The sequence below is a fragment of the Bos javanicus genome, chromosome 28 (assembly GCF_032452875.1).
Source record: "Bos javanicus breed banteng chromosome 28, ARS-OSU_banteng_1.0, whole genome shotgun sequence".
Classification (NCBI taxonomy): Eukaryota; Metazoa; Chordata; class Mammalia; order Artiodactyla; family Bovidae; genus Bos; species Bos javanicus.
The window spans coordinates 18997891-19011599 of NC_083895.1; the positions used below are offsets into that span (position 1 = coordinate 18997891).

A 13709-nucleotide genomic window follows, 5' to 3' on the forward strand; every position below is an offset into this window, starting at 1 on the left:
GGGCCTGCTCTCCGGCTCTTACAAGCCTGGTCCTGACCATTTCCCAGGTGGGCATGGGGCTCGGGACCGGAAGCAGCTAAGCGTGGGCTCAGTTCCCCAGCCCAGCGACCCCGGCCCCGCCCCCTCCCCGGTTGCCTAGGCGACGAGGGGCCGCAGGGCTGAGGCGGGATCATGGCGACGTTTGTGGGGACGACACCCGGGGGAACGACTCCCGCGGGAATGACTTCGGCGGGAACCACACCCGAGTCGGAGGTACGCCGTCTCTGCCCGGTACCCGCGACCCCCGAGCGCCGGACCTCTCCCGCGGGCCTAGGCTGTTCCCTCGGAGGCGCCCCATGCCCGAGTTGGGTGCTCGGCCCCGAGTGGGTGCGACGCCCAGGCGGCGCGAGCTCTCAGGGAGTGAAGGGGGATCCCCAAGCCACCGTCCCGCGCTCCCCTTGCCCTGTCGTCCGACGCCCCTCCGTGCCCCCGAGTGTGAACTAAAAATCCCTCCATTGGACGGTTCTTTGCCCAAAAGGCCTCACAAATAAGCGCTTTCCCTAGGATTCTCTACTTAAAAGGGAATTTTGAAAAATTTAAGTGAGAGCGTCTCCTTTGTAAATGACTACTAATTCTCTTCAGATATCACAGTTCTGTTGCTCAAAAGATGTCATGGAATAATTACTCTTCATTGATAGTGGATTGATGAATATTTGAAGGCCAATGTTTCCCGTATTATTTTACTGTTTCTCTAAATAAGTAAATAGTTGATAAATCGGACAAAGGAGGAACGCCTAGAAAATCAACCTTCCGGTTATGGCTGAGTTGCTCATTAGCACCTTGTCTTTAGGAAAAGACTTTAACATTCTTAGGCCTCCAGTGGTTTCCTGTGCAAAATAAAGATTTCTTCTCCGGCCCCTCCCAGCACTAATTCTCAATAATAAATGGGTTCTAAGTAACTGGGATTACTCAGACGCTTTGTATCCTGAGATTTTAATTAAAAATATTTGCCAGATACTACTAAGAAATGTTTAAATCTTCACATACTGAGTCAATCATGTTATTCTAAGAACTTTTTTCTTCAGCTTTTTTTAAGACTCTGAAGGTGAATAATAATGTTATAATTAACATTGCTGGGTTAAACTCACTTATTAGTCTAAATAGCATTTATTTATTTTTTGTACAGAAGATGTGTATGAGCTGCAGTTTTATAAATGAGGATACACAGAGCCAGTAATACAGTGCCTTGCCCAGAGATATGCAAGTCATTCCCTACGGGTTCTTCCCAGTACTGTATGCAGACCACTAAAGCTGCTGACTCTCCTATGAACCTTTTGAAATTAGCATACATTAAAAATACATTTTAATGTGATAAACTGGTTACTAAGCCAGTTACTCTCTTGTGATCTATAATGTAAGTAATACAGTTTCAAAAGTGGCATAGGAAATTTCCCAATTAAATCATGGTATATAAATATATACAAAAACTTTCTTGTGAGAATATACCCAGTACTTATCCATGTATCAATAATAGAAATATCCTTTATAAGTAACTGATAATTTGAAATTAATGCTCTTCAAAAAAAAAAGAAAGAAATACCCCTTAATTTTTTTTTAAGATGCAAAAAAACAAAAAACAAAACCGTGTTCCAGGGTGAAGGGTAATCACTTTTTATAAAGGATAAGTGAAACTAATGAACCAGTTACAGACCTTAGGTGATTATCTGCCATCTTAGCATAGTCACTGAGCTCTTTTGTTTAACTTCTTGGAGGAGCAGCAGGTATTCCTCATGGCAGTCAATTTGGGATATGCTTAGTCTTTTAATTAGTAACATACTGAAAAAGTAAAGTTGGAATTTGGACTCACTTAACTGTTCGTTTGCTAAGATTAACAGTCTGCATCTTGGAGGGTTCATTCTAACACCAGAGTTCCTGTAGTTCATGGATAAGACAGTTGATCTTTAGTGTTGTGTCATTCATTAGAATAAATCCTGCCTGCCACCCATTTACCCCACTCCAGTACTCTTGCCTGGAAAATCCCATGAACGGAGGAGCCTGGTGGGCTGCAGTCCATGGGGCCACTAAGAGTCGGACACAACTGAGCGACTTCACTTTCACTTTTCACTTTCATGCATTGGAGAAGGAAATGGCAACCCACTCCAGTGTTCTTGCCTGGAGAATCCCAGGGATGGGGGAGCCTGGTAGGCTGCAGTCCATAGGGCCACTAAAAGTCGGACATGACTGAGCAACTTCACTTTCACTTTTCACTTTCATGCATTGGAGAAGGAAATGGCAACCCACTCCAGTGTTCTTGCCTGGAGAATCCCAGGGATGGGGTAGCCTGGTGGGCTGCCATCTATGGGGTCGCACAGAGTTGGACATGACTTAGCAGCAGCAGCCACCCATTTGTGCCCACTGTGGGTTTCAGGGGTTAGATGGAAAAGATAGCAAAAATCTCTCTTGGTATCTCTATTCACAAGGCTACTTCTTTTCAGTTAGGTATTGAAAGGTTCTTGTAAGGTGAGATTCTTTCCAGAGTTGATCCCTGGAAACCTAGTAGTATAGCATTATTTCTCAATAATTTGTACCCAAATTGACTTAGCCAGTGGACCATTCAGTCATCTGAGCCAAACAGTAGTGAAATATTTCTTTTTTTGCCAAGTTTGTTGGAAATAAAGCATACGCTTTCAATAGTCTGAGGTTTCCCACTTGTTTGTTGTCATTACCTAAAATTAAAACAACTATATGATTGTCTCAATCATATAGTAGGCACGCAATAAAATTTGATAACTAATTGGAATTATAGAGGGTTTGAGGTATGCCAGGTATAATAGTTATCATAGATCGAACTCTATAAGATAACCTTGAACAAGCAGACATGAGATATGGCTCCAGAAAAATATTTTTATTATACATAATTATACATATTATACATACATATTATTACATAAACTTTCTTGCCAACTTTCTGCATTTAATAGTACAGTTTCTTTAGTAACATGGGAATAAATGCCTCTTGCATAAGGCTAAAGTTTTGGGAGAGAAACATTTAAATGCAGAAAACCAGAGAAATGATGACAATCTGAAAATAAATATTTGCTACTTAAAGATCTGTAAGTGAAAGGAGTTTATAAATGCATATAAGTTAATTTGTACATGAGTATATAAATTCAGTTCATAAACTGACTTTCTTAATATCTTCAAAAACACTGTTTGGGATATGTAATCATTTAAGTATTAATAGTATAATTAAAAGGGACTATACTCCAACTCTGGAGAAGGCAATGGCAACCCACTCCAGTACTCTTGCCTGGAAAATCCCACAGACGGAGGAGCCTGGTAGGCTGCAGTCCATGGGGTCTCAAAGAGTCTGACACGAATGAGTGGCTTCACTTTCACTTTTCACTGTCCTGAGTTGGAGAAGGACGTGGCAACCCACTCCAGTGTTCTTGGGCTGCTGTCTATGGGGTCGCACTGAGTCGGACATGACTGAAGCGACTTAGCAGCAGCAGCAGCAGCATACTTCAACTCACATCAGAGACGTAAAAGAAAAAGTAAGTGATTGTTTCCCAGTTGGCCTTCCCAGGTGGCTCAGTGGTAAAGAATCCGCCTGTAATGTGGGAGACACGGTTCAATCCTTGGGTCAGGAACATCTCCTTGAGGAGGACATGGCCACCCACTCCAGTATTCTTGTGTGGAAAATCCCATGGACAGAGGAGCCTGGCAGGCTACAGTCAGTGGGGTCTCACAGAGTTGAATGTGACAGAAATAACTTGGCACACATGCACGGGCTTTGAAAACATCCCACCCCATTACTGGCAGGTCGGAGAGAAACACTTGGGGCTCAACTTGAGCACCAAGATGATCAGGTTCCTACAACTGGAATATCATTCTAGAGGGATTTATTGAAGCCATTCACACCACGTGATATAGATAGTATAGGACAATGGACAGGATGCCAAAAGGTTCCTCAAAAATATTGTTGAGAAAATAGTACTCAGTCAGTTCAGTTCAGTTCAGTCGCTGAGTCATGTCCGACTCTTTGCGACCCCATGGACCTCCCTGTCCATCGCCAACTCCTGGAGTTTACTCAAACTCATGTCCATTGAGTCAGTGATGCTGTCCAACCATCTCATCCTCTGTCATCCCCTTCTCCTCCTGCCTTCAATCTTTCCCAGCATCAGGGTCTTTTCAAATGAGTCAGTTCTTCACATCAGGTGGCCGAAGTATTGGGGTTTCAGATTTAGCATCAGTCTTTCCAATGAATGGAGAAGGCAATGGCACCCCACTCCAGTACTCTTGCCTGGAAAATCCCACGGATGGAGCAGCCTGGTAGGCTGCGGTCCATGGGGTTGCTAAGAGTCAGACACGACTGAGCGACTTCCTTTCACTTTTCACTTCCATGCATTGGAGAAGGAAATGGCAACCCACTCCATCGTTCTTTGCCCGGAGAATCCCAGGGGCGGGGGAGCCTGGTGGGCTGCCGTCTATGGGGTTGCACAGAGTTGGACACGACTGAAGTGACTTGGCAGCAGCAGCAGCTTCCAGTGAAGTGAATATTTAGTATCATTATTTGTCAAACACTTAGAACCTCTGGAAATACTGATAGTGGATGTGGAGGTATTCACAGATGTTTGGTCTTTTAGTAAGTCTTTCATCTTACTATTAAGTTTAGTAAGTCCTTCATCTTACTATTAAGTCTTCCAATTTGCTATCTTATTCCTATCTATTTCCTGCTTCTCCCTACTCCGTCCTCGCTTTCAGGTTGGACAAATCATCTTCAATCTTTTTCTGATATTTAAAGTTTTATTTTACTAAAGTTAGGTATCTAACACAGCTAAAATTAATTTTTGATAGATGTATATTTGAAATGGGGATCTAATTTTGTTCTAGTGTGAACCATCATGCTAGTTTCATTCACTATAAATTAGCTTTTTTTTAATTCATATTTTACTGAGAGTTCTGCTGCTAAATTCTTACAAATGCATATTTATTATTTACTTATATAATCATGGTTTTAACTTTTAATTTGACTAAAAAGTACATGAGACTTGTTAACTATAATTTATCCTTGCATTTATGAAATTAACCTTATCTTGTCATAATGATAGCTTCTTATTATTTTTGTACAATGCTGGATTCAACATTCAAAGATGTCACTTTTAAAAAATATTTTTAAAATTTTATGTATTTATTTGTTTTGGTTATGCTGGGTCTTCATTGCTGTGCTCAGTCTTTCTCTAGTTGTGAGTGGAGACTACTTTTCTGTAATAGTTGCCGTACATGGGCTTCTCACTGTGGTGCCTTTTCTTGCTGTGGACCACAGGTTATGGGCTTGCCAGCTTCAGAAGTTGTGATGCACGGGTTTACTTGCCTCACAGCATATATCAGTGATGGAACCCATTTCCGCTGCATTGGCAGGCAGATTCTTAGCCACTGGACTACCAGGGAGACCATAAGATATTTTTAAGTAGAATTTTTGCATCTGAGCTCATTAATGATTTTGACTTTAGTCACATTTCTGTGCTAGTTCAGGTTTTTGTATATAGACAATGCTGGTTTCTAAAAACGAATATCTACAATCTATAATCATTAGACTAACAGAATTTATGTGTTCTTGGTTGTTTAGTAGAACCTCAAGTGTAAAACTATCTGGACATGTGACCTTTTAAAAAGTAGACTTCCAGTTTAGTTCATGTTTGTCTGGTCCATTTTCTCCTTTACCCTTGGTCAAATTTATAACATATATTCCTAGAAAATCACCCATTACCTGTAATTCTCAAATGTGTTCATTTAATGTGGCATATATTTATTTCTTCTTTAATCACCTTTGCCCAAAATTTGCCTATTTTGTTCATTATTTTAAGGAACTAGCTCTTGCTTTTACTTATCCTTCTTTCATTTACTTTTTTTTTTCTTTTTTAAATTGTCTCTTTATGATGTCCAGCACTATAGTGATGAGAGTGAGGCACCCTCCTTGGGTACAGAATTTAACGGATGCTAAAAAATTCCGTAGTCAAGAGAAAAAATTTAATGTAATATTTAAAAAATCATAATAAATGCAAAAACCCATAATGGATTTAAATTCTAAATAAAGACAGAATTGTTAATACTAATTTTTCCTTTTTGCCTCAGCTCTAACATGGCTCAACACAGAGCTGATCTTAGTTCATTTATTTTCAATCTTGAAGAAAGCCTTTCAGAGTGTGGAAATGGTAGACTACTCTATGTTCTCTAAGGCTATGAAACCCCTCTTAGGCATCTTTGGTGAACTGTGCTATACATTTCTTTAGTGAACATTTTTTAAGAATCTTTTAAGACATATCAGTGATGGATACAAAGATGCCCCCCAAAGATAAAATTCTAAAAGAAAGACGTTATGTTCAAATGTGAAAAGTTTAGCTGACATTAGAGAAAAAATTCACAGAAAAGATTATCTGACAAAAAATAGCAGCTTACAATTTTAATGCTTCTGGAATAACAGCTAAAATCCACCAGGTGGTGAAATAAAATGAGTTACAGTGCAGTTTAGCTCACATATTCTCCTAGTCAGAGATGTAATTTTACAGAGAAAGTGATAATTACATATTTACATTTTTATTAGCCTATTCATGAATTTTCCATTGTATCTTTAATTTTTACAAATGAGAATGTATGTATTGAAAGATTAAAGATATTTAACCACCTTACATCCTTTCTAGTGCACGGCAGTGTGTAAACAAACAGAAGAAAAGCTCTCATTTAAAATAGGTCCAGGAATTCAATTTAAAACAAAAGAAAACAAAAAACCAGAGGCAAACCCTCCTACAAAATGATTATCTTAATCTATCAAGTTTTAGTAGAAGAACGAGGCACTGGTATTAGACTCCTTAGCTAGAATTATTATTGTATGAAAGATTAAGATTATACTCTTTTTTACAGTTCTTATGTGACCTATTTTCTCCTATTAAGAAAATTTTCAAGTCTGAGACAATTGATCTGAATGTCTGTATATCTTTCATGTATATCTTTATTCATTTTTAATAATGATAACAATTGTGTTTGCATTAAAACATATCAAAATGATGTTTTAACATGAATCTAATTTTAGGTTTAAATGTCTTGCTGTTAAGTCACAGAATTCATCAGTATATTAAAGGCATCATGATATCTCCAAATCTACGTCTGGCTTTTCATCATGGTCCATCATCTAACAATGTCATCACAGGATGAAGATGAATTCAGACACAGGTTGATTAACAACCTATGTTGACCTAACTAGGAACTACAGAATTCTCAAAAGAAATAAAAGATTGAATGACTGTCCCTGAGGAATTTACAACCTAATGGAATTAATAGTACAGTAATAATTATAGTTTACTGCTAATAATAAAAAATGCATGTAACTAACAAATATTTAAACAAATATATACAATATATTATGAACTAAAATACTATCCTGTCTAAAAACTGCATGCATTTAATTCAATTTATAAGCATCTGAGTGCCTAGTAGGTGCAAAGTATTGTATTAGGTCCTAAAATATTTTTTCTTCTTGAATTTATAATCAAATGGATGACCTAGTTTAGGTTAATTTGCTGACTCTATACTGAATAACGGAGAAGGCAATGGCAACCCACTCCAGTACTCTTACCTGGAAAATCCCATGGACGGAGGAACCTGGTGGGCTGCAGTCCATGGGGTCGCTACAAGTCGGGCACAACTGAACGACTTCACTTTAACTTTTCACTTTCATGCACTGGAGAAGGAAATGGCAATCCACTCCAGTGTTCTTGCCTAGAGAATCTCAGGGATGAAGGAGCCTGGTAGGCTGCAGTCCATGGGGTTGCACAAAGTCGGACACGACTGAAGTGACTTAGCAGCAGCAGCAGCAGATACTAAATAAAGATAGTTAATAAAATAGCATATTTTACTTTTCAATTGAATTTTTAAAAATAAAAATATAATAACCTAATAGTAAATTACAAACATTAAACTGATTATTATTTCCAGTGAGTGTTAGCTTTGCGGTTTTCTATTCTTGAAAAAGAATAAAGAAAATTTGGGATGTAATCTTATTAATTATAGCAGAAAGTTTCCTGTTGTTCTTATTTATTGGAGTTCATTGACATGGAAGGATAAATAACTGTTTGTTGAATTAAAAACATTTGCCCCACTCTTGCCCAAATCTCACAATACTTTTTAAAAATTTATTTATTTTAAAAATTTTAAAGTTTATTCGGGCTTCCCCTGGCTCAGATGGTAGAGAACCAACCTGTGATACAGGAGACCTGGGTTCTATCCCTGAGTTGGGAAAATGCCCTGTAGGAGGGCATGGCAACTCATTCCAGTATTCTTGCCTGGAGAATCCCCATGGACAGAGAAGCCTGACGGGCTACAGTCTATGGGGTTGCAAAAAGGCAGACACAACTGAGTGACTAAGTACAGCACAGCACATAGTTGGTTTATAATATGTTGATTTCTTTTGTGCAGAGAAGTGACTCGTTATACACATATATATTATTTTTAACATTCTTTTCTACTACATTTTGTCACAGGATATTGAATATAGCTCCCTGTGCTACACAGTAGGATATTGTTTTTTATCCATTCTATATATAATAGTTTGCCTCTGCTAATCCCAAACTCCCAATTCTTCCCTCCCAACCCCTCCTCCTGTTTGGTAACCACAAGTCTGTTACCTGTATCTGTGAGACTTTTTGTTTCATAGATATATTGATTGTGTCTTATTTTAGATTCCACATGTAAGTAATGTCATATGATATTTGTCTTTCTCTTTCCGACTTTCTTCACTTAGTATGATAATCTCTAGGTCTATCCATGTTGCTGCAAATGGAATAATTTCATTTTTTTTTATGGCTGAGTAATGGATGACTCTACATATGGACATCACCAGATGGTCAGTACCAAAATCAGATTGATTATAATCTTTGCAGCCAAAGATGGAGAACCTCTATATAGTCAGCAAACACAAGACTGGGAGCTGACTCTGGCTCATATCATGAACTCCTTATTACAAAATTCAGACTTAAATTGAAGAAAGTAGGGAAAACCACTAGACCATTCAGGTATGACCTAGATCAACTCCCTTATGATTATACATGGAAAGTGACAAATAGATTCAAAGGATTAGATCTGATAGACAGTGCCTGAAGAACTATGGACAGAGGTTCATAACATTGTACAGGAGGCTGTGATCAAGACAATCCCAAAGAAAAAGAAATGCAAAAAGGCAAAATGGCTGTCTGAGAAGGCCTTACAAATAGCTGAGAAGTGAAAGGCAAAGGAGAAAAGAAAAGATATATCCATCTGAATGCAGAGTTCCAAAGAATAGCAAGGAGAGATAAGAAAGCCTTCCTCAGTGATCAGTGCAAAGAAAGAGAAGAAAACAATAGAATGGGAAAGACTAGAGATCTCGTCAAGAAAATTAGAGATACCAAGGGAACATTTCATGCAAAGTTGGGCACAGTAAAGGACAAACAGTATGGACTTAACAGAAGCAGATGTTAAGAAGAGGTGGCAAGAATACACAGAAGAACTATACAAAAAAGATCTTCATGATCCAGATACCACGATGATGTGATCACTCACCTAGAGCCAGACATCCTGGAATGCAGAGTCAAGTGGGCCTTAGGAAGCATCACTACGAACAAAGCTAGTGGAGGTGATGGAATTCCAGTTGAGGTATTTCAAATCCTGAAAGATGATGCTGTGAAAGTGCTGCACTCAATATGCCAGCAAATTTGGAAAGCTCAGCAGTGGCCACAGGACTGGAAAAGGTCAGTTTTCATTCCAGTCCCAAAGAAAGGCAATGCCAAAGAATGCTCAAACTACTGCACAGTGCATTGATCTCACATACTAGCAAGGTAATGCTCAAAATTCTCCATGCTAGGCTTCAACAGTGTGTGAACCGAGAACTGCCAGATGTACAAGCTGGATTTAGAAAAGTCAGAGGAACCAGAGATCAAATTTCCAACATCCATTGGATCATAGAAAAAGCAAAAGAATTCCAGAAAAACATCTACTTCTGCTTCACTGACTATGCCAAAGCCTTTGACTGTGTGAATCATGACAAACTGGAAAATTCTTCAAGAGATGGGAATACCAGACCACCAAGCATGCCTCCTGAGAAATATCTATACAGGTCAAGAAGCAACAGTTAAAATCAAACATATAACAATGGACTGTTTCCAGATTGCGAAAGGAGTAAGTCAAGGCTGTATATTGTCACCCTGTTTATTTAACTTCTATGCAGAGTACATCATGCAAAATGCCAGGCTGGATGAAGCACAAGCTGGCATCAAGATTGCCAGGAGAAATATCAATAACCTCAAATATGCAGATTACACCACCCTTATGGCAGAAAGCAGAGAAGAACTAAAGAGCCTCTTGATGAAAGTGAAAGAGGAGAGTGAAAAAGCTGGCTTAAAACTCAACATTCAGAAAACTAAGATCATGGCATCCAGTCCCATCACTTCATGCCAAATAGATGGGGAAACAATGGAAACAGTGAGAGACTATTTTTTTTTGGTTCCAAACTCACCGCAGATGTTGACTGCGGCCATGAAGTTAAGACACTTGTTCCTTGAAAGAAAAGCTATGACCAACCTAGACAGCATATTAAAAAGCAGAGAAATTACTTTGCCAACAAAGGTCCACCTAGTCAAAGCTGTGGTTTTTCCAGTAGTCGTGTATGGATGTGAGAGATGGACCATAAAGAAAGCTGAGTGCTGAAGAGTGGATGCTTTTGAACTGTGGTGTTGGAGAAGACTCTTGAGAGTCCCTTGGACTGCAAGGAGATGAAACCAGTCAATCCTCAAGGAAATTATTCCTGAATATTCACTGGAAGGACTGATGCTGAAGCTGAAGCTCCAATACTTTGGCTAAGTGATGCAAAGAGTTGACTCACTGGAAAAGACCCTGATGCTGGGCAAGATTGAGGGCAGGAGGAGAAGGGGACGACAGAGGGTGAGATGGTTGGATGGCATCACCGATTCAATTGACAGGAATTTGAGCAAGCCTCAGGAGTTGGTGATGGACAGGGAAGCCTTGCTGGCGTGCTGTAGTCCATGGGGTTGCAAAGAGTTGGACACAACTGAACTGAACTGAATGCAGTGTATTAGTTTGCTCTTTTGGTCAGGAAGTCTTCCCGGAGAAGGGAATGGCTACCCACTTCAGTATTCTTGCCTGAAAAATTCCGTGGACAGAGGAGCCCAATGGGCTACAGTTCATAGGGTTATAAAGAGTTGGATACAACTGAGCATACACTCATGGCAACTCTATTTTTAATTTTTTGAGTAACCTCCCTACTATTTACATAATGGTTACACCAATTTACATTCCCATCAGCCATGTTTGAGTTACCTTTTCTCCACATCCTCTCCGGCATTTGTTATTTGTAGACTGTTTAATCATGGCCATTCTGACTGGTGTAAATCTCATAGTCTTCGATTTTCATGAAGCTCCTGGTGTCTTACCACTTTCTCAGTCTCCTTTTTCATCCCCCATTCACACTTCTCTTTATACTCTTGACTTTGGGCAGTTTCATTCATTCTCATACTTGCAGTGACTCCTAAACCAATATCTGTAAAGTTGACCTTGTGACTCTAGCATTTCTAGTTAATCTCGAAACATTTCTTGCTATTCATATTCCACCTAAAATTCAACCACTGAAACCAAACTCATCATCTTGCCTTCTTAAAACTAGCGTCATCTTCTAAATCTCTTATTTCTTTTGGTGTAATAAGAGTGTTTGTGTGTTAGTTGCTCGGTCATGTCCAACTCTCTGTGACTTCATGGACTGTGTCTGTGGAATTCTCTTGGCAAGAATATTGGAGTGGGTTGCCATTCTCTTCTTCAGGGGATCTTCCCGCCCAGGAGTCAAACCCGCATCTCCCACATTGCAGGCAGATTCTTTACCATCTGAGCCATCAGGGAAGCCCAATAAGGGTGTCATGTATATTTTTATGGATTGTACTCTGTACAAAAGGACTCAGCTGAGGATTGAGCAGAAGGTGGAACTATTCTGTTCACAAGTGGTACACTTGGGTGCAGGGCTGTGTCAGACATATCTTTTAATACTCTACCCAGAGAGGATTCTTTTGTCTGGTTCGTGCATGGGGGCATATTTGCTTTTGGAGGCCCTGAGTCTCATCACCTTTTTCTTCTAGTCACCTATTTCAGAAACTCAGACTCTGCATTCATTCTTTCCTCTTTTTAGTCCCCCATATATATGTTGCATTTATCTTTATACATTTTCATGCACACTGCTAGGAGCCCAGTGCAGCCAATGCTTCATTCCTGAACTGTTCTAATCATTTTTTCATTTAACTCTTCCTTTTTATCCTTGCTCTGCTCCTGTCTTTCCTTCACCCTGCTACAGATTACCCTTCATTGAAGCATAGTTTTATTTTGTCATTTCACTGCTCAAAAACTTCACAGTCCATTTCTGCCTGTATTATTAAGAACAGACTCTTCAACCTGACATTCTTCCAACAGCCACGGTCCAAAATATGTATGGTGACTTGTGCAATATCTTGTGTCTTGTAATCGCTTAGTAAATGTTTATTAAATTATTTAAGATCGCCTGTGATATTTTCCCAACACCCACCTTCCACTTAGGTTCAACTTGTACCCTGTGTGTATGCTTGGCACCACTGTGAATTACTGATATTCACAGAACTGGTACCCAACTGTCCTGGATTTATCACCTTGGTGTTGCTGATTCATTCACCTGGGGCACTATCCACATTCATGCTCCGAAAATCTATTCCTCTCTTTGGACTTTCTTTGTTCTGTTCCTGTCCTTGTCCCTTCCTTCCTTTAGACTGAATGACAGCTATTTTTAAATTTTAATCTATTTACTTATTTTTGGCAGTGCTGGATCTTTGTTGCTTTCTGCGGGCTTTCTCTAGTTGCTGCAAGCTCAGCCACTCTCTAGGTGTGTGCACCGGCTTCTCATTGTGGTGGTTTCTCTTGTTGTGGAGCACAGGCTCTAGAGCGTGCAGGCTTCAGCAGCCGTGGCATATGGGCTTAGTTGCTCTGCAGCATATGGAACCTTCTTGGACCAGGGATTGAACTTGTGTCCCCTACATTGGCAGGCAGATTCCTATCCACTAAGCCATCAGGGAGGTTCTGAATGACACCTTTATTATGGCTCACTTATAATTTTATTTTCTTGTTTTAAAATCACCTTTCGTTTGTTCCTTCCACAAGATGTTGAGCTTCTTTTGGGTAACAAGTCTTTGTCTTTGCCTCCTCTTGTACCCCAGGTTCAAAGAGGAATATATAGATATTCAAAAATGTTTGTTATTTGAAAACCATCACCCAGTTTTAAATATGCACAGAAGACAGATTGACTAACCATTCAGCTTTGTAGAAGAGATACCATTACTTTAAAATTTTTTCCTGATAGCAGTAGACAAAAGTAAGAACAGATTTTGGTATTATTAGGATTAATATGTGAAATGTGATTGAAATAATTATTCCACTTTTTTTTGTAGAAAGATGCTGAATTCCAGGAACATGAAAAGATTCTGTCTCCAGATTTTCTTTCAGTTGCCCAGATCACTGAAATGCTAGCAGAGGATGTAGATGGAGTTCAACAGTAAGTACTTTGATATCACAACCAAATGTGGAACAGTTCTAGTTCTGCATCTATAAATGGCATAATATGTTATTACACATTTTAAACCTTTTTTCAAAATATGTGTTATTATGTTGTGCACGGA

The 13709-nt window shown here is 39.3% G+C and overlaps 1 protein-coding gene across 4 annotated transcripts in view; it reads left to right on the forward strand.

The window, feature by feature from the left end:
• Positions 1-168: 168 nt before the first annotated feature.
• CABCOCO1 (ciliary associated calcium binding coiled-coil 1) overlaps positions 169-13709 on the forward strand; it is a 167745-nt gene continuing 154204 nt past the window's right edge. For 3 of the 4 annotated variants that reach the window (XR_009734210.1, XM_061405080.1, XM_061405081.1), the window contains exons 1-2: positions 169-252; positions 13482-13585. Coding sequence is in view for 2 of the 4 variants with exons in the window: in XM_061405080.1 (XP_061261064.1) it covers positions 172-252; positions 13482-13585 (185 nt within the window). In the remaining 2 variants the exon portion in view is untranslated. Of the gene's footprint in view, positions 253-13481; positions 13586-13709 lie in introns of those variants that run through there. The other variant, XM_061405082.1, reaches the window with a different exon arrangement.